The sequence below is a fragment of the Heterodontus francisci genome, unplaced genomic scaffold, assembly GCF_036365525.1.
Source record: "Heterodontus francisci isolate sHetFra1 unplaced genomic scaffold, sHetFra1.hap1 HAP1_SCAFFOLD_882, whole genome shotgun sequence".
NCBI lineage: Eukaryota > Metazoa > Chordata > Chondrichthyes > Heterodontiformes > Heterodontidae > Heterodontus > Heterodontus francisci.
Genome location: NW_027141635.1, coordinates 270,398 through 290,868, shown reverse-complemented (window position 1 = coordinate 290,868; position 20,471 = coordinate 270,398). Strand labels below are relative to the sequence as shown.

Genomic DNA, 20,471 nt, shown 5'->3' with positions numbered 1-20,471 from the left:
TGAGGGCCCTCGGTTAAGTTTCTCTTCCGAAAGACGGCACCTCTGACAGTGCGGTGCTCCCTCAGTACTGACCCTCCGACAGTGCGGCGCTCCTCAGTACTGACCCTCCGACAGTGCGGGGCTCCCTCAGTACTGACCCTCCGACAGTGCGGCACTCCCTCAGTACTGACCCTCCGACAGTGCGGCGCTGCCTCAGTACTGACCCTCTGACAGTGCGGCACTCCCTCAGTACTGACCCTCCGACAGTGCGGCACTCCCTCAGTACTGACCCTCCGACAGTGCGGCGCTCCCTCAGTACTGACCCTCCCACTGTGCGGCACTCCCTCAGTACTGACCCTCCGACAGTGCGGCGCTCCTTCAGTACTGACCCTCCGACAGTGCGGCGCTCCCTCAGTACTGACCCTCCCACTGTGCGGCACTCCCTCAGTACTGACCCTCCGACAGTGCGGCACTCCCTCAGTACTGACCCTCCGACAGTGCGGCACTCTCTCAGTACTGACCCTCCGACAGTGTGACACTCCCTCAGTACTGACCCTCCGACAGTGTGACACTCCCTCAGTACTGACCCTCCGACAGTGCGGCGCTCTCTCAGTACTGACCCTCCGACAGTGCGGCGCTCCCTCAGTACTGACCCTCCGACAGTCCGGCACTCCCTCAGTACTGACCCTCCGACAGTGCGGGGCTCCCTCAGTACTGACCCTCCGACAGTGCTGCGCTCCCTCAGTACTGACCCTCCGACAGTGCGGCGCTCCCTCAGTACTGACCCTCCGACAGTGCGGCGCTCCCTCAGTACTGACCCTCCGACAGCGCGGCTCTCCCTCAGCACTGAGCCTTTGACAGTGCGGTGCTCCCTCAGCACTGAGCCTCCGACAGTGACCAGACTTCACAAAGCGTCTGATTGGCTGGGGCAGCGCTTTCGGAAGGTCCTGAATTAGCGATCGGCGCCAGATAAATGCACTGCAATTTGAAGGTGAGCCTCTCAGTTCTGGGTCGGGTCAGGAAGTCGAATCCTCGAGCTGCCTCCCACATTCACAGGAGGAATTTCAAAAGCACAACGACACGAGAGAGTATTTCTGACACGGCCTTGCCTTCTACCAGTTATTCCAGTTCTTCCTGGGCCAGGGGGTGTCACATTGCTCTGAGATGAGACTGACGGGTGAGGTAGCAGTGAGGATAGCCCAGCGGGATCGTCAAGGTGGAGGGGAGAGGAGTGGGTAGACAGAATGCGAGTGTAACTGAGAGTGGGTGAGTGTGTGCGAACGTGGGCGAGGGTGTGAGTTAGAGTGAGGGTGGGCTGGTGTGTCGGAGGCTTGGACTGAATGTGTGAAGGAGAGTGAGACTGTGTGAGTGATTGAGAGTATGTGAGGGAGAGTGAGTGTATGAGGGTGAGTGAGAGAGGGTAAGAATGAGGATGTGAGTCTGACTCACGCACCCTCAAACATGAGTGAGTGTGTATGATTGAGAGTGAGGGAGTGGGTGAAGTGATTGAGAGAGTGTGTGGCATTGAGAGCGAGTATGAGAGAATGAGTGAGTGTGTAAATGAGGGTGCGTGAGTGAGTGAATGAGGAACACTCCCGAGGAAGCTCTCCCTCGAAGTACTGACTCCCTCTAACTCTCCGCCCCTTGCCCTTGGTCGCCGAGTTACAGGGAGATAACTCTTGCCAAGTTCCAAAGTCCGTGCCCGCTGAGCTTTGTTCCGATTGTTTTGTGTTTCCAGATCCGAGTGACTGGGATTCGGGAAGTGACTGTGATCCCATCGACCACTGAGCCCCATGGCAAGCGTCAACCAGGAAGCAGAGGCAGGCGACACAGCCCCTGTGGTCGAGCGGCCGACATTGGTGCCGCTGCACGGGGTCCCCATGCTGGATATCTTCCTGGAGAACTGGAAAGCGGTGGAGGAATTCCAGGCCGATCCCGAGGATTTAGTGATCGCCACCTACCCCAAAGCGGGTAAGAGTCGTTTGGCCGCCAAGACCCTGTTGCGGGACTTCTCCGCACTGGCATTAATACCAGCCTCCCCATCCGCCCAATTGAGTCGCTATCCCGCCCTCACCACCATTAGATCACGCAAAGTATCTCCCGTCAGTTTCTCGTCGTTTGACCCTTTCCGACCGTGACTGAGTGATTCTTTTTTCTCCCCCTTCCTACCCCCAACCCGGCCCTCGCTGATTGACCCCCTGACCCTCTCCCTCTTCTTGGCCCCTCCCCCGCCCTGGCAGGTACCACCTGGGTCCAGGAGATCGTCGACTTCATTCTCCACGACGGAGACGCCGAGCAATGTCGCCGAGCCCCGCTGCAGAGCAGGATCCCGTTCCTGGAGTTCAGCGTCCCAGGTCACAACCCGTCAGGTGAGAGGTCCCGACCTGCACTGTCGGAGGGTCAGTACTGAGGGAGTGTCACACTGTGGGAGGGTCAGTACTGAGGGAGTGTCACACTGTTAGAGGGTCAGTACTGAGGGAGTGCCGCACTGTGGGAGGGTCAGTACTGAGGGAGTGCCGCGCAGTCGGAGGGACAGTACTGAGGGAGTGCCGCACTGTGGGAGGGTCAGTACTGAGGGAGTGCCGCACTGTGGGAGGGACAGTACTGAGGGAGTGCCGCACTGTGGGAGGGACAGGACTGAGGGAGTGCCGCACTGTGGGAGGGACAGGACTGAGGGAGTGCCGCACTGTCGGAGGGTCAGTACTGAGGGAGTGCCGCACTGTGGGAGGGACAGTACTGAGGGAGTGTCACACTGTGGGAGGGTCAGTACTGAGGAAGCGCCGCGCAGTCGGAGGGACAGTACTGAGGGAGTGCCGCACTGTGGGAGGGACAGTACTGAGGGAGTGTCACACTGTGGGAGGGTCAGTACTGAGGGAGTGTCACACTGTGGGAGGGACAGTACTGATGGAGTGCCGCACTGTTGGAGGGTCAGTACTGAGGGAGTGCCGCACTGTCGGAGGGACAGGACTGAGGGAGTGCCGCACTGTCGGAGGGACAGGACTGAGGGAGCGCCGCACTGTCGGAGGGTCAGTATTGAGGGAGTGCCGCACTGTCGGAGGGACAGGACTGAGGGAGTGTCACACTATATGAGAGTCAGTACTGAGGGAGTGCCGCACTGTGGGAGGGACAGTACTGAGGGAGTGTCACACTATCGGAGAGTCAGTACTGAGGGAGTGCTGCACTGTGGGAGGGACAGTACTGAGGGAGTGCCGCACTGTCGGAGGGTCAGTACTGAGGGAGTGCCGCACTGTCGGAGAGTCAGTACTGAGGGAGTGCCGCACTGTGGGAGGGTCAGTACTGAGGGAGTGCCGCACTGTGGGAGGGACAGTACTGAGGGAGTGCCGCACTGTGGGAGGGACAGTACTGAGGGAGTGCCGCACTGTGGGAGGGTCAGTACTGAGGGAGTGCCGCACTGTGGGAGGGACAGTACTGAGGGAGTGCCGCACTGTCGGAGGGACAGGACTGAGGGAGTGCCGCACTGTCGGAGGGACAGGACTGAGGGAGTGCCGCACTGTTGGAGGGTCAGTACTGAGGGAGTGTTACACTATCGGAGGGTCAGTACTGAGGGAGTGCCGCACTGTGGGAGGGACAGTACTGATGGAGTGTCGCACTGTCGGAGGGTCAGTACTGAGGGAGTGCCGCACTGTTGGAGGGTCAGTACTGAGGGAGTGTCACACTATCGGAGAGTCAGTACTGAGGGAGTGCTGCACTGTGGGAGGGACAGTACTGAGGGAGTGCCGCACTGTCGGAGGGTCAGTACTGAGGGAGTGCCGCACTGTCGGAGAGTCAGTACTGAGGGAGTGCCGCACTGTGGGAGGGTCAGTACTGAGGGAGTGCCGCACTGTGGGAGGGACAGTACTGAGGGAGTGCCGCACTGTGGGAGGGACAGTACTGAGGGAGTGCCGCACTGTGGGAGGGTCAGTACTGAGGGAGTGCCGCACTGTGGGAGGGTCAGTACTGAGGGAGTGCCGCACTGTGGGAGGGTCAGTACTGAGGGAGTGCCGTACTGTCGGAGGGTCAGTACTGAGGGAGTGCCGCACTGTGGGAGGGTCAGTACTGAGGGAGTGCCGTACTGTCGGAGGGTCAGTACTGAGGGAGCTCCGCACTATCGGAGAGTCAGTACTGAGGGAGTGTCACACTGTTAGAGGGTCAGTACTGAGGGAGTGCCGCACTGTGGGAGGGTCAGTACTGAGGGAGCGCCGCACTGTCGGAGGGTCAGTACTGATGGAGTGTCACACTGTCGGAGGGTCAGTTCTGAGGGAGTGCCGTACTGTCGGAGGGTCAGTACTGAGGGAGCTCCGCACTATCGGAGAGTCAGTACTGATGGAGTGCCGCACTGTGGGAGGGTCAGTACTGAGGGAGCTCCGCACTATCGGAGAGTCAGTACTGATGGAGTGCCGCACTGTGGGAGGGTCAGTACTGAGGGAGCGCCGCACTGTCGGAGGGTCAGTACTGATGGAGTGTCACACTGTTGGAGGGTCAGTACTGAGGGAGAGCCGCACCGTGGGAGGGTCAGTACTGAGGGAGTGTCACACTGTTGGAGGGTCAGTACTGAGGGAGTGCCGCACTGTGGGAGGGTCAGTACTGAGGGAGTGTCACACTGTTGGAGGGTCAGTACTGATGCAGTGCCGCACTGTGGGAGGGTCAGTACTGAGGGAGTGCCGCACTGTGGGAGGGTCAGTACTGAGGGAGTGTCACACTGTTGGAGGGTCAGTACTGATGCAGTGCCGCACTGTCGGAGGGTCAGTACTGAGGGAGAGCCGCACCGTGGGAGGGTCAGTACTGAGGGAGTGCCGCACTGTGGGAGGGACAGTACTGATGGAGTGCCGCACTGTTGTAAGTGCTGTCTTTCAGAATGAGATGTTGATCCCTCTCTGGGGTTTGGGCGGGATGTGTGGGTGGTGTGAAATCTCTCAACACTCCTGACAGAAAAGCAGGAGGGGTTTCTCTCGGGGATGTGAGGGGCCGATCCTCCTCCCTTAACCAAATGCTCAAATGGACATGAGCTGGGACTGGCTGGGATCTTTCTGTGCGCACAAACGTGTGCCTCCCTTCACCTGAGTAACAGATGGCGCAGTTCAAAGCGTTTCCTCGGATGAGGTTGTGCCTCTGTGCGGGAGGGAGTGACTCCCAGGGGGCAAGGAGCCGGAGGAGGCCGTTCAGTCCCTCGCAGAAACGCCCTCACAACACCCTTTCTGCGGTCTTTTTATGTTCCAGGAACTGAACTGCTCGACAAACTACCATCTCCCAAAGTTATCAAAACACATCTTCCGTTTCAGCTGCTGCCGAAATCTTTCCTCGAGCAGAAATGTAAGGTAATGTACAGTCCGTGTGTGTGTGTGTCTCAGTGTCAGCTCCTGTACATGTACAATAGACACAGTGGGTAAAAGGGAATGATTCACTCCTGTCTGGTACTGTACGATCCGTGTGTGTGTGTGTCTCAGTGTCAGCTCCTGTACATGCACAATAGACAAAGAGGGTAAAAGGGAATGATTCACTCCTGTCTGGTACTGTACAGTCCGTGTGTGTGTGTGTGTCTCAGTGTCAGCTCCTGTACATGTACAATAGACACAGTGGGTAAAAGGGAATGATTCACTCCTGTCTGGTACTGTACGGTCCGTGTGTGTGTGTGTGTCTCAGTGTCAGCTCCTGTACATGTACAATAGACACAGTGGGTAAAAGGGAATGATTCACTCCTGTCTGGTACTGTACAGTCCGTGTGTGTGTGTGTGTCTCAGTGTCAGCTCCTGTACATGTACAATAGACACAGTGTGTAAAAGGGAATGATTCACTCCTGTCTGGTACTGTACAGTCCGTGTGTGTGTGTGTGTCTCAGTGTCAGCTCCTGTACATGTACAATAGACACAGTGGGTAAAAGGGAATGATTCACTCCTGTCTGGTACTGTACAGTCCGTGTGTGTGTGTGTGTGTCAGTGTCAGCTCCTGTACATGTACAATAGACACAGTGGGTAAAAGGGAATGATTCACTCCTGTCTGGTACTGTACAGTCCGTGTGTGTGTGTGTGTCTCAGTGTCAGCTCCTGTACATGTACAATAGACACAGTGGGTAAAAGGGAATGATTCACTCCTGTCTGGTACTGTACGGTCCGTGTGTGTGTGTGTGTCTCAGTGTCAGCTCCTGTACATGTACAATAGACACAGTGGGTAAAAGGGAATGATTCACTCCTGTCTGGTACTGTACGGTCCGTGTGTGTGTGTGTGTCTCAGTGTCAGCTCCTGTACATGTACAATAGACACAGTGGGTAAAAGGGAATGATTCACTCCTGTCTGGTACTGTACGGTCCGTGTGTGTGTCTCAGTGTCAGCTCCTGTACATGTACACGGCAGGTTGTCTCTCTCTCTCTCTCTCTCACTCTCTCTCTCTCTCTGTCACTGACCTTGTCCCTTTAGCTTTGTTTCTGCTCCAACGCTCTCCCTGCTTCACTCCCACAGTTCACCCTCCATAAACCTGAGCTCATCCCAAAAGTCCCACTGCCCGACCTCCCCCCCGCCCCCCCCGTGTCCTAACTCTCACCGAGTCCCGTTCACCCGCCACCCTGTGCTCGTTGACCTACACTCACACCCCGTCCGGTAACACCTCGATTTTAAAATTCTCATCCTCGTTTTCAAATCCCTCCGTGGTCCCTCACTCCCCCCTCCCTATCTCTGTAACGTCCTCCAGTCCCTCCAACCCTCCCTATCTCTGTAACCTCCTCCAGTCCCTCCAACCCTCCCTATCTCTGTAACGTCCTCCAGTCCCTCCAACCCTCCCTATCTCTGTAACCTCCTCCAGTCCCTCCAACCCTCCCTATCTCTGTAACCTCCTCCAGTCCCTCCAACCCTCCCTATCTCTGTAACCTCCTCCAGTCCCTACAACCCTCCCTATCTCTGTAACCTCCTCCAGCCCCTACAACCCTCCCTATCTCTGTAACCTCCTCCAGCCCCTAAAACACTCCCTATCTCTGTAACCTCCTCCAGTCCCTACAACCCTCCCTATCTCTGTAACCTCCTCCAGCCACTACAACCCTCCCTATCTCTGTAACCTCCTCCAGTCCCTCCAACCCTCCCTATCTCTGTAACCTCCTCCAGTCCCTACAACCCTCCCTATCTCTGTAACCTCCTCCAGTCCCTCCAACCCTCCCTATCTCTGTAACCTCCTCCAGTCCCTACAACCCTCCCTATCTCTGTAACCTCCTCCAGTCCCTCCAACCCTCCCTATCTCTGTAACCTCCTCCAGTCCCTACAACCCTCCCTATCTCTGTAACCTCCTCCAGTCCCTACAACCCTCCCTATCTCTGTAACCTCCTCCAGTCCCTACAACCCTCCCTATCTCTGTAACCTCCTCCAGTCCCTCCCTATCTCTGTAACCTCCTCCAGTCCCTCCAACCCTCCCTATCTCTGTAACCTCCTCCAGCCACTACAACCCTCCCTATCTCTGTAACCTCCTCCAGTCCCTCCAACCCTCCCTATCTCTGTAACCTCCTCCAGTCCCTACAACCCTCCCTATCTCTGTAACCTCCTCCAGTCCCTCCCTATCTCTGTAACCTCCTCCAGTCCCTCCAACCCTCCCTATCTCTGTAACCTCCTCCAGTCCCTACAACCCTCCCTATCTCTGTAACCTCCTCCAGTCCCTCCAACCCACCCTATCTCTGTAACCTCCTCCAGTCCCTACAACCCTCCCTATCTCTGTAACCTCCTCCAGTCCCTCCAACCCTCCCTATCTCTGTAACCTCCTCCAGTTCCTACAACCCTCCCTATCTCTGTAACCTCCTCCAGTCCCTACAACCCTCCCTATCTCTGTAACCTCCTCCAGTCCCTACAACCCTCCCTATCTCTGTAACCTCCTCCGGCCCCTACAAGCCTCCCTATCTCTGTAACCTCCTCCAGACCCTACAACCCTCCATATCTCTGAAACCTCCTCCAGCCTCGACAACCCTCCCTATCTCTGTGACCTCCTGCAGCTCCTACAACCCTCCCTATCTCTGTGACCTCCTCCGGCCTCTGCAACCCTCCCTACCTCTGTAACCTCCATCGGCCCCTACAAGCCTCCCTATCTCTGTAACCTCCTCCAGACCCTACAACCCTCCATATCTCTGAAACCTCCTCCAGCCTCGACAATCCTCCCTATCTCTGTGACCTCCTGCAGCTCCTACAACCCTCCCTATCTCTGTGACCTCCTGCAGCTCCTACAACCCTCCCTATCTCTGTGACCTCCTGCAGCTCCTACAACCCTCCCTATCTCTGTAACCTCCTCCAGCTCCTACAACCCTCCCTATCTCTGTAACCTCCTCCAGCTCCTACAGCCCTCCCTATCTCTGTGACCTCCTCCGGCCTCTGCAGCCCTCCCTACCTCTGTAACCTCCATCGGCCCCTACAAGCCTCCCTATCTCTGTAACCTCCTCCAGACCCTACAACCCTCCATATCTCTGAAACCTCCTCCGGCCTCTGCAACCCTCGCTATCTCTGTAATCTCCTCCAGTCCCTACTATCCTCCCTATCTCTGTAACCTCCTCCTGCCTTTACAACCCTCCCTATGTCTGTAACCTCCTCCAGCTCCTACAACCCTCCCTATCTCTGTAACCTCCTCCAGCTCCTACAACCCTCCCTATCTCTGTAACCTCCTCCAGTCCCGATAACCCTCCCTATCTCTGTAACCTCCTCCAGTCCCGACAACCCTCCCTATCTCTGTAACGTCCTCCAGCTCCTACAACCCTCCCTATGTCTGTATCCTCCTCCAGCCCCTACACTCCTCCCTATCTCTGTAACCTCCTCCACTCCCCTCCGAGATCTCTGCACTCCTCCAATTCCGGCCTCTTGACCATCCCCCGATTCCCATCGCTCCACCATTGGCGGCCGTGCCTTCAGCTGCCTGGGGCCCCGAGCTCTGGAATTCCCTCCCTCAACCTCTCCGCCTCTCTCTCCCTCTCCTCCTTAAAGACACTCCCTAAAACCAACCCCTTTGACCGAGCTTTTGGGCGCCGGTCACTAATATTTCCGGACGTGGCTCGGGGGCAAATTATGTTTGGTAACACCCCTGTGAAGGGCTGGGGATCGTTTTGCTGCCGAACAACACTGTATAAACACAAGGATTTATTGCATATCTCTTCAATTCTGTCAGCTCGGCGCACTTTCAGTCTGTCAGTACTGAGGGAGTGCTGCAGTGTCGGAGGGTCAGTACTGAGGGAGTGCTGCAGTGTCGGAGGGTCAGTACTGAGGGAGTGCTGCACTGTCGGAGGGTCAGTACTGACGGAGCGCTGCAGTGTCGGAGGGTCAGTACTGAGGGAGTGCTGCACTGTCGGAGGGTCAGTACTGAGGGAGAGCCGCACTGTCGGAGGGTCAGTACTGAGGGAGTGCTGCACTGTCGGAGGGTCAGTACTGAGGGAGTGGCGCTCTGTCGGAGGATCGTTGCCGAGGGAGCCCCGCACTGTCTGAGGTGCCGTCTTTCAGGATGAGACATTAAACTGAGGGTCCCGTTTTCCCCCTCAGGTGGATTTAAGATCCCATGACCGCTGTTGGAAGAAGAGTGGACTCGCAGTGTGGAGGGAGCTCTGCCCAGTGTCCTGGGGCTGGGAATTATCACTCAGCTGCCATCAATAAAAAGAACAGATGTTCTGGGTCACTATCACACTGCTGTGTGTGGGATCTTGCTGTGCATAAGTTGGCTTTGATACCCAACCGTGACTCGACTTCACAAAGGACCTGATTGGCTGGGAGGCCGTTTCAGACACACTGGGGCCCCGATCGACTCTACAGAAATGGACATCTTTAACTCATCCCTCGCCCCAGTCTGGTCGAAATCCACCCAATTGCGTGCGGGTGGCCCGGCTTGTCGGGTTGCGTTCGGGCTTTGCGATGTTTCTGATCCACGGTCCTTCTTCCCTTCCTGTGCAGATGATATACTGTGCAAGAAACGCCAAAGACAACCTCGTCTCCTTCTTTCACTTTGACTTAATGAACAAGTTGGAGCCCAATCCCGGGAGCTGGGAAGAATATTTCCAGCGTTTTCTCCAGGGCAGTGGTACGTGCTCAGAGCCATTTCAGATGTGTGTGTGTGTGTGTAACTGTGCTGTGTGTGTGTATAACTGTGCTCTGTGTGTGTGTGTGTGTGTTTAACTGTACTGTGTGGTGTGTGTGTGTATAACTGTGGTGCGTGTGTGTGTGTATAACTGTGGTGCGTGTGTGTGTGTATAACTGTGGTGCGTGTGTGTGTGTGTAACTGTGGTGCGTGTGTGTGTGTGTAACTGTCGTGCGTGTGTGTGTGTGTAACTGTCGTGCGTGTGTGTGTGTGTAACTGTGGTGTGTGTGTGTAACTGTGGTGTGTGTGTGCAACTGTGGTTTGTGTGTGCAACTGTGGTTTGTGTGTGCAACTGTGGTTTGTGTGTGTAACTGTGGTTTGTGTGTGTAACTGTGGTTTGTGTGTGTAACTGTGGTGTGTGTGTGTAACTGTGGTGTGTGTGTGTAACTGTGGTGTGTGTGTGTAACTGTGGTGTGTGTGTGTAACTGTGGTGTGTGTGTGTGTGTGTAACTGTGGTGTGTGTGTGTGTTTGTAACTGTGGTGTGTGTGTGTGTTTGTAACTGTGGTGTGTGTGTGTGTTTGTAACTGTGGTGTGTGTGTGTGTAACTGTGGTGGGTGTGTGTGTGTAACTGTGCTGTGTGTGTGTAACTGTGGTGTGTGTGTGTGTGTAACTGTGGTGGGTGTGTATAACTGTGCTCTGTGTGTGTGTGTGTGTGTGTTTAACTGTACTGTGTGGTGTGTGTGTGTATAACTGTGGTGCGTGTGTGTGTGTATAACTGTGGTGCGTGTGTGTGTGTGTAACTGTGGTGCGTGTGTGTGTGTGTAACTGTCGTGCGTGTGTGTGTGTGTAACTGTCGTGCGTGTGTGTGTGTGTAACTGTGGTGTGTGTGTGTAACTGTGGTGTGTGTGTGTAACTGTGGTGTGTGTGTGCAACTGTGGTTTGTGTGTGTAACTGTGGTTTGTGTGTGTAACTGTGGTTTGTGTGTGTAACTGTGGTGTGTGTGTGTAACTGTGGTGTGTGTGTGTAACTGTGGTGTGTGTGTGTGTGTGTAACTGTGGTGTGTGTGTGTGTTTGTAACTGGTGTGTGTGTGTGTTTGTAACTGTGGTGTGTGTGTGTGTAACTGTGGTGGGTGTGTGTGTGTAACTGTGCTGTGTGTGTGTAACTGTGGTGTGTGTGTGTGTGTAACTGTGGTGGGTGTGTGTGTAACTGGTGTGTGTGTGTGTGTATAACTGTGGTGTGTGTGTGTGTAACTGTGGTGTGTGTGTGTAACTGTGGTGTGTGTGTGTGTGTGTAACTGTGGTGTGTGTGTGTGTGTATAACTGTGGTGTGTGTGTGTATAACTGTGGTGTGTGTGTGTGTAACTGTGGTGTGTGTGTGTGTGTAACTGTGGTGTGTGTGTGTGTGTAACTGTGGTGTGTGTGTGTGTGTAACTGTGGTGTGTGTGTGTGTATAACTGTGGTGTGTGTGTGTGTATAACTGTGGTGTGTGTGTGTGTTTATAACTGTGGTGTGTTTATAACTGGTGTGTGTGTAACTGTGGTGTGTGTGTGTATAACTGTGGTGTGTGTGTGTGTTTATAACTGTGGTGTGTTTATAACTGGTGTGTGTGTAACTGTGGTGTGTGTGTGTGTAACTGTGGTGTGTGTGTGTGTAACTGTGGTGTGTGTGTGTGTGTAACTGTGGTGTGTGTGTTTAACTGTGGTGTGTGTGTGTGTGTGTGTGTGTGTGTTTAACTGTGGTGTGTGTGTGTGTGTAACTGTGCTGTGTGTGTGTCTATAACTGTGCTGTGTGTGTGTAACTGTGGTGTGTGTGTGTGTAACTGTGGTGTGTGTGTGTGTAACTGTGGTGTGTGTGTGTGTAACTGTGGTGTGTGTGTGTGTATAACTGTGGTGTGTGTGTGTGTATAACTGTGCTGTGTGTGTGTAACTGTGGTGTGTGTGTGTCTATAACTGTGGTGTGTGTGTATAACTGTGGTGTGTGTGTGTGTATAACTGTGGTGTGTGTGTGTGTATAACTGTGGTGTGTGTGTGTGTATAACTGTGCTGTGTGTGTGTGTGTGTAACTGTGCTGTGTGTGTGTGTGTGTAACTGTGCTGTGTGTGTGTGTGTATAACTGTGCTGTGTGTGTGTATAACTGTGCTGTGTGTGTGTATAACTGTGCTGTGTGTGTGTGTATAACTGTGCTGTGTGTGTGTGTATAACTGTGCTGTGTGTGTGTGTATAACTGTGCTGTGTGTGTGTGTATAACTGTGCTGTGTGTGTGTGTGTATAACTGTGCTGTGTGTGTGTGTGTAACTGGTGTGTGTGTGTTTAACTGTGGTGTGTGTGTATAACTGTGGTGTGTGTGTGTGTGTGTAACTGTGCTCTGTGTGTGTGTGTGTGTGTTTAACTGTGGTGTGTGTGTGTGTAACTGTGGTGTGTGTGTGTATAACTGTGGTGTGTGTGTGTGTAACTGTGGTGTGTGTGTGTGTATAACTGTGGTGTGTGTGTGTGTGTATAACTGTCGTGTGTGTGTGTGTGTTTATAACTGTGGTGTGTTTATAACTGGTGTGTGTGTAACTGTGGTGTGTGTGTGTGTAACTGTGGTGTGTGTGTGTGTGTAACTGTGGTGTGTGTGTGTGTAACTGTGCTCTGTGTGTGTGTGTGTGTGTGTGTGTAACTGTGGTGTGTGTGTGTGTGTAACTGTGCTGTGTGTGTGTCTATAACTGTGCTGTGTGTGTGTAACTGTGGTGTGTGTGTGTAACTGTGGTGTGTGTGTGTGTAACTGTGGTGTGTGTGTGTGTATAACTGTGGTGTGTGTGTGTGTATAACTGTGGTGTGTGTGTGTGTATAACTGTGCTGTGTGTGTGTAACTGTGGTGTGCGTGTGTGTGTAACTGTGGTGTGTGTGTGTCTATAACTGTGGTGTGTGTGTATAACTGTGGTGTGTGTGTGTGTATAACTGTGGTGTGTGTGTGTGTATAACTGTGGTGTGTGTGTGTGTATAACTGTGGTGTGTGTGTGTGTATAACTGTGCTGTGTGTGTGTATAACTGTGGTGTGTGTGTGTGTATAACTGTGCTGTGTGTGTATAACTGTGCTGTGTGTGTGTGTGTATAACTGTGCTGTGTGTGTGTGTGTATAACTGTGCTGTGTGTGTGTATAACTGTGGTGTGTGTGTGTGTATAACTGTGGTGTGTGTGTGTGTATAACTGTGGTGTGTGTGTGTGTATAACTGTGGTGTGTGTGTGTGTATAACTGTGGTGTGTGTGTGTGTATAACTGTGCTGTGTGTGTGTGTGTATAACTGTGCTGTGTGTGTGTGTGTGTATAACTGTGCTGTGTGTGTGTGTGTAACTGGTGTGTGTGTGTTTAACTGTGGTGTGTGTGTATAACTGTGGTGTGTGTGTGTGTAACTGTGCTCTGTGTGTGTGTGTGTGTTTAACTGTGGTGTGTGTGTGTGTAACTGTGGTGTGTGTGTGTGTGTAACTGTGGTGTGTGTGTGTGTGTGTGTAACTGTGGTGTGTGTGTGTGTGTGTGTAACTGTGGTGTGTGTGTGTGTGTGTGTAACTGTGGTGTGTGTGTAACTGTGGTGTGTGTGTGTGTGTGTAACTGGTGTGTGTGTGTGTGTAACTGGTGTGTGTGTGTGTGTAACTGTGGTGTGTGTGTGTGTAACTGTGGTGTGCGTGTGTGTAACTGTGGTGTGCGTGTGTGTGTAACTGTGGTGTGCGTGTGTGTGTAACTGTGGTGTGCGTGTGTGTGTAACTGTGGTGTGTGTGTGTGTGTATAACTGTGATGTGTGTGTATAACTGTGGTGTGTGTGTGTAACTGTGCTGTGTGTGTTTGTAACTGTGGTGTGTGTGTGTTTGTAACTGTGGTGTGTGTGTGTTTGTAACTGTGGTGTGTGTGTGTGTGTAACTGTGGTGTGTGTGTGTGTGTAACTGTGGTGTGTGTGTGTGTGTATAACTGTGGTGTGTGTGTGTAACTGTGCTGTGTGTGTAACTGTGGTGTGTGTGTGTTTGTAACTGGTGTGTGTGTGTGTAACTGTGGTGTGTGTGTGTGTATAACTGTGGTGTGTGTGTGTTTATAACTGTGCTGTGTGTGTCTAACTGGTGTGTGTGTGTATAACTGTGCTGTGTGTATGTGTGTTTAACTGTGGTGTGTGTGTGTTTAACTGTGGTGTATGTGTGTATAACTGTGGTGTGTGTGTGTGTCTAACTGTGGTGTGTGTGTGTGTGTATAACTGTGGTGTGTGTGTGTATAACTGTGCTCTGTGTGTGTGTGTGTGTGTATAACTGCTGTGTGTGTTTTTCTGTGCTCTGTGTGTGTGTATAACTGTGCTGTGTATGTATAACTGTGCTTGTGTGTGTGTGTGTATAACTGTGCTCTGTGTGTGTGTATAACTGTGCTGTGTGTGTGCGTGTGTATAACTGCTGTGTGTGTGTATAACTGTGCTCTGGTTGTGTGTATAACTGTGCTCTGTGTGTGTGTGTATAACTGTGCTCTGTGCTCTGTGTATATAACTGTGCTCTGTGTGTGTGTGTGTATAACTGTGCTGTGTGTGTATATAACTGTGCTGTGTGTGTGAGTGTATAACTGTGCTGTGTGTATAACTGTGCTGTGTGTGTGTGTGTATAACTGTGCTGTGTGTATAACTGTGCTGTGTGTGTGCATAACTGTGCTGTGTGTATAACTGTGCTGTGTGTGTGTGTATAACTGTGCTGTGTGTATAACTGTGCTGTGTGTGTATAACTGCTGTGTGTGTGTGTATAACTGTGCTGTGTGTGTGTATATAACTGCTGTGTGTGTGTGTATAACTGTGCTGTGTGTGTAACTGTGCGGTGTGTGTGTGTGTATAACTGTGCTGTGTGTGTGCATAACTGTGCTCTGTGCTCTGTGTGTATAACTGTGCTCTGTGTGTGTGTGTGTATAACTGTGCTGTGTGTGTGAGTGTATAACTGTGCTGTGTGTGTGCATAACTGTGCTGTGTGTGTGCATAACTGTGCTGTGTGTATAACTGTGCTGTGTGTGTGTGTGTGTATAACTGTGCTGTGTGTATAACTGTGCTGTGTGTATAACTGTGCTGTGTGTATAACTGTGCTGTGTGTGTGTGTATAACTGTGCTGTGTGTGTGTGTATAACTGTGCTGTGTGTGTGTATATAACTGCTGTGTGTGTGTGTATAACTGTGCTGTGTGTGTAACTGTGCGGTGTGTGTGTGTGTATAACTGTGGTGTGTGTGTGTGTATAACTGTGGTGTGTGTGTGTGTATAACTGTGGTGTGTGTGTGTGTATGACGGCTGTGTGTGTGCATAACTGTGGTGTGTGTGTGTGTGCATAACTGTGGTGTGTGTGTGTATAACTGTGCTGTGTGTGTGTGTGTATAACTGTGCTGTGTGTGTGTGTGTATAACTGTGCTGTGTGTGTGTGTGTATAACTGTGCTGTGTGTGTGTGTGTGTATAACTGTGGTGTGTGTGTGTGTATAACTGTGGTGTGTGTGTGTGTATAACTGTGCTGTCTGTGTGTGTAACTGTGCGGTGTGTGTGTGTGCAAAACTGTGTGTGTGTGTATAACTGTGCTGTGTGTGTGTATAACTGTGCTGTGTGTGTGTATAATTGTGCTGTGTGTGTGTGTGTATAACTGTGCTGTGTGTGTGAAAAACTGTGCTGTGTGTGTGTGTAACTGTGCGGTGTGTGTGTGTGCAAAACTGTGCTGTGTGTGTATAATTGTGCTCTGTGTGTGTGTGTGTGTATAACTGTGCTGTGTGTGTATAACTGTGCTGTGTGTATAACTGTGCTGTGTGTGTGTGTATAACTGTGCTGTCTGTGTGTGTAACTGTGCGGTGTGTGTGTGTGCAAAACTGTGCTGTGTGTGTGTGTGTGTGTATAACTGTGCTGTGTGTGTGTATAATTGTGCTCTGTGTGTGTGTGTATAATTGTGCTCTGTGTGTGTGTGTATAACTGTGCTGTGTGTGTATAACTGTGCTGTGTGTGTGTATATAACTGCGCTGTGTGTGTGTGTATAACTGTGCTGTGTGTGTGTATAATTGTGCTCTGTGTGTGTGTGTATAACTGTGCTGTGTGTATAACTGCTGTGTGTGTGTATAACTGTGCTGTGTGTGTGTATATAACTGCTGTGTGTGTGTATAACTGTGCTGTCTGTGTGTAACTGTGCGGTGTGTATAACTGTGCTGTGTGTATAACTGTGCTGTGTGTGTGTGTATAACTGTGCTGTGTGTGTGTATATAACTGCTGTGTGTGTGTATAACTGTGCTGTGTGTGTATAACTGTGCTGTCTGTGTATAACTGTGCTGTCTGTGTGTAACTGTGCGGTGTGTGTGTGCAAAACTGTGCTGTGTGTGTGTGTGTATAACTGTGCTGTGTGTGTGTATAATTGTGCTCTGTGTGTGTGTGTGTGTATAACTGTGCTGTGTGTGTATAACTGTGCTGTCTGTGTGTAACTGTGCGGTGTGTGTGTGCAAAACTGTGCTGTGTGTGTGTGTGTATAACTGTGCTGTGTGTGTGTATAATTGTGCTCTGTGTGTGTGTGTGTGTATAACTGTGCTGTGTGTGTATAACTGTGCTGTGTGTGTATAACTGTGCTGTGTGTATAACTGTGCTCTGTGTGTGTGTGTATAACTGCTCTGTGTGTGTGTATAACTGTGGTGTGTGTGTGTGTATAACTGTGGTGTGTGTGTGTGTATAACTGTGGTGTGTGTGTGTGTATAACTGTGGTGTGTGTGTGTGTATAACTGTGGTGTGTGTGTGTGTTTAACTGTGGTGTGTGTGTGTGTATAACTGTGGTGTGTGTGTATAACTGTGGTGTGTGTGTGTGTATAACTGTGCTGTGTGTGTGTGTATAACTGCTGTGTGTGTGCGTATAACTGTGGTGTGTGTGTGTGTGTATAACTGTGGTGTGTGTGTGTGTATAACGGCTGTGTGTGTGCATAACTGTGGTGTGTGTGTGTGTATAACTGTGCTGTGTGTGTGTGTGTATAACTGTGGTGTGTGTATAACTGTGGTGTGTGTATAACTGTGGTGTGTGTGTGTGTATAACTGTGTGGTGTGTGTGTATAACTGTGATGTGTGTGTGTGTGTATAACTGTGTGGTGTGTGTGTATGACTGTGTGGTGTGTGTGTATAACTGTGATGTGTGTGTATAACTGTGATGTGTGTGTATAACTGTGATGTGTGTGTATGACTGTGGTGTGTGTGTGTGTATAACTGTGTGGTGTGTGTGTATAACTGTGTGGTGTGTGTGTATAACTGTGTGGTGTGTGTGTATAACTGTGCGGTGTGTGTGTATAACTGTGTGGTGTGTGTGTATAACTGTGTGGTGTGTGTGTATAACTGTGTGCTGTGTGTGTGTATAACTGTGTGGTGTGTGTGTATAACTGTGTGGTGTGTGTGTATAACTGTGTGGTGTGTGTGTATAACTGTGTGGTGTGTGTGTATAACTGTGTGGTGTGTGTGTATAACTGTGTGGTGTGTGTGTATAACTGTGTGGTGTGTGTGTGTATAACTGTGTGGTGTGTGTGTGTATAACTGTGTGGTGTGTGTGTATAACTGTGTGGTGTGTGTGTATAACTGTGTGGTGTGTGTGTGTATAACTGTGTGGTGTGTGTGTATAACTGAGGTGTGTGTGTGTGTATAACTGTGTGGTGTGTGTGTATAACTGTGGTGTGTGTGTGTATAACTGTGTGGTGTGTGTGTATAACTGTGTGTGTGTGTATAACTGTGTGGTGTGTGTGTGTATAACTGTGTGGTGTGTGTGTGTATAACTGTGTGGTGTGTGTGTATAACTGTGAGGTGTGTGTGTGTGTATAACTGTGTGGTGTGTGTGTATAACTGTGAGGTGTGTGTGTGTGTATAACTGTGTGGTGTGTGTGTATAACTGTGTGGTGTGTGTGTATAACTGTGTGGTGTGTGTGTGTATAACTGTGTGGTGTGTGTGTGTATAACTGTGGTGTGTGTGTATAACTGCTCTGTGTGTGTGTATAACTGTGGTGTGTGTGTGTGTATAACTGTGGTGTGTGTGTGTGTATAACTGTGGTGTGTGTGTGTGTTTAACTGTGGTGTGTGTATAACTGCTGTGTGTGTGCGTATAACTGTGGTGTGTGTGTGTGTGTATAACTGTGGTGTGTGTGTATAACTGTGGTGTGTGTGTATAAATGTGGTGTGTGTGTATAAATGTGGTGTGTGTGTGTGTATAACTGTGGTGTGTGTGTATAACGGCTGTGTGTGTGCATAACTGTGGTGTGTGTGTGTATAACTGTGTGGTGTGTGTGTGTATAACTGTGCTGTGTGTGTGTATATAACTGTGCTGTGTGTGTGTATATAACTGCTGTGTGTGTGTGTATAACTGTGCTGTGTGTGTAACTGTGCGGTGTGTGTGTGTGCAAAACTGTGCTGTGTGTGTGTGTGTGCAAAACTGTGCTGTGCTGTGTGTGTGTATAACTGTGCTGTGTGTGTGTATAATTGTGCTCTGTGTGTGTGTATAACTGTGCTGTGTGTGTATAACTGCTGTGTGTATAACTGCTCTGTGTGTGTGTGTATAACTGCTCTGTGTGTGTGTGTATAACTGTGGTGTGTGTGTGTGTGTTTAACTGTGGTGTGTGTGTGTTTAACTGTGGTGTGTGTGTGTTTAACTGTGGTGTGTGTGTGTGTTTAACTGTGGTGTGTGTGTGTATATAACTGTGGTGTGTGTGTGTATAACTGTGCTGTGTGTGTGTGTATAACTGTGGTGTGTGTGTGTATAACTGTGGTGTGTGTGTGTATAACTGTGGTGTGTGTGTGTATAACTGTGGTGTGTGTGTGTATAACTGTGGTGTGTGTGTGTATAACTGTTTTGTGTGTGTGTATAACTGTGGTGTGTGTGTGTATAACTGTGGTGTGTGTGTGTATAACTGTGGTGTGTGTGTGTATAACTGTGGTGTGTGTGTGTAACTGTGGTGTGTGTGTGTGTGTGTAACTGTCGTGCGTGTGTGTGTGTGTAACTGTGGTGTGTGTGTGTAACTGTGGTGTGTGTGTGTAACTGTGGTGTGTGTGTGCAACTGTGGTTTGTGTGTGTAACTGTGGTTTGTGTGTGTAACTGTGGTGTGTGTGTGTAACTGTGGTGTGTGTGTGTAACTGTGGTGTGTGTGTGTAACTGTGGTGTGTGTGTGTGTGTGTAACTGTGGTGTGTGTGTGTGTTTGTAACTGTGGTGTGTGTGTGTGTTTGTAACTGTGGTGTGTGTGTGTGTAACTGTGGTGGGTGTGTGTGTGTAACTGTGCTGTGTGTGTGTAACTGTGGTGTGTGTGTGTGTGTAACTGTGGTGGGTGTGTGTGTAACTGGTGTGTGTGTGTGTGTATAACTGTGGTGTGTGTGTGTGTAACTGTGGTGTGTGTGTGTAACTGTGGTGTGTGTGTGTGTGTGTAACTGTGGTGTGTGTGTGTGTGTAACTGTGGTGTGTGTGTGTGTGTATAACTGTGGTGTGTGTGTGTATAACTGTGGTGTGTGTGTGTGTGTAACTGTGGTGTGTGTGTGTGTGTAACTGTGGTGTGTGTGTGTGTGTAACTGTGGTGTGTGTGTGTGTATAACTGTGGTGTGTGTGTGTGTATAACTGTGGTGTGTGTGTGTGTTTATAACTGTGGTGTGTTTATAACTGGTGTGTGTGTAACTGTGGTGTGTGTGTGTGTAACTGTGGTGTGTGTGTGTGTAACTGTGGTGTGTGTGTGTGTGTAACTGTGGTGTGTGTGTTTAACTGTGGTGTGTGTGTGTGTGTGTGTGTGTGTGTTTAACTGTGGTGTGTGTGTGTGTGTAACTGTGCTGTGTGTGTGTCTATAACTGTGCTGTGTGTGTGTAACTGTGGTGTGTGTGTGTGTAACTGTGGTGTGTGTGTGTGTAACTGTGGTGTGTGTGTGTGTAACTGTGGTGTGTGTGTGTGTATAACTGTGGTGTGTGTGTGTGTATAACTGTGCTGTGTGTGTGTAACTGTGGTGTGTGTGTGTCTATAACTGTGGTGTGTGTGTATAACTGTGGTGTGTGTGTGTGTATAACTGTGGTGTGTGTGTGTGTATAACTGTGGTGTGTGTGTGTGTATAACTGTGCTGTGTGTGTGTGTGTGTAACTGTGCTGTGTGTGTGTGTGTATAACTGTGCTGTGTGTGTGTATAACTGTGCTGTGTGTGTGTATAACTGTGGTGTGTGTGTGTGTATAACTGTGCTGTGTGTGTGTGTATAACTGTGCTGTGTGTGTGTGTATAACTGTGCTGTGTGTGTGTGTGTATAACTGTGCTGTGTGTGTGTGTGTAACTGGTGTGTGTGTGTTTAACTGTGGTGTGTGTGTATAACTGTGGTGTGTGTGTGTGTAACTGTGCTCTGTGTGTGTGTGTGTGTGTTTAACTGTGGTGTGTGTGTGTGTAACTGTGGTGTGTGTGTGTATAACTGTGGTGTGTGTGTGTGTATAACTGTGGTGTGTGTGTGTGTGTATAACTGTCGTGTGTGTGTGTGTGTTTATAACT

The 20,471-nt window shown here is 50.6% G+C and overlaps 2 protein-coding genes across 3 annotated transcripts in view; one reads left to right on the top strand and one right to left on the bottom strand.

The window, feature by feature from the left end:
- armc5 (armadillo repeat containing 5) overlaps positions 1-1,774 on the bottom strand; it is a 9,327-nt gene extending 7,553 nt beyond the window's left edge. The window contains exons 1-2 of the mRNA XM_068027591.1: positions 1,663-1,774; positions 888-1,016 (exon numbers count right to left, since the gene is read on the bottom strand). Of these exons, the coding sequence (XP_067883692.1) occupies positions 888-1,016; positions 1,663-1,774 (241 nt within the window). The remainder of the gene's footprint in view (positions 1-887; positions 1,017-1,662) is intronic.
- Positions 814-20,471, top strand: part of LOC137364261 (sulfotransferase 1B1-like) — a 63,157-nt gene continuing 43,499 nt past the window's right edge. The window contains exons 1-5 of one of the 2 annotated variants that reach the window (XM_068027589.1): positions 814-970; positions 1,718-1,950; positions 2,220-2,348; positions 5,197-5,294; positions 9,871-9,997. In XM_068027589.1, the coding sequence (XP_067883690.1) occupies positions 1,773-1,950; positions 2,220-2,348; positions 5,197-5,294; positions 9,871-9,997 (532 nt within the window). In that variant the 5' untranslated portion in view covers positions 814-970; positions 1,718-1,772. Of the gene's footprint in view, positions 971-1,055; positions 1,157-1,717; positions 1,951-2,219; positions 2,349-5,196; positions 5,295-9,870; positions 9,998-20,471 lie in introns of those variants that run through there. The other variant, XM_068027590.1, reaches the window with a different exon arrangement.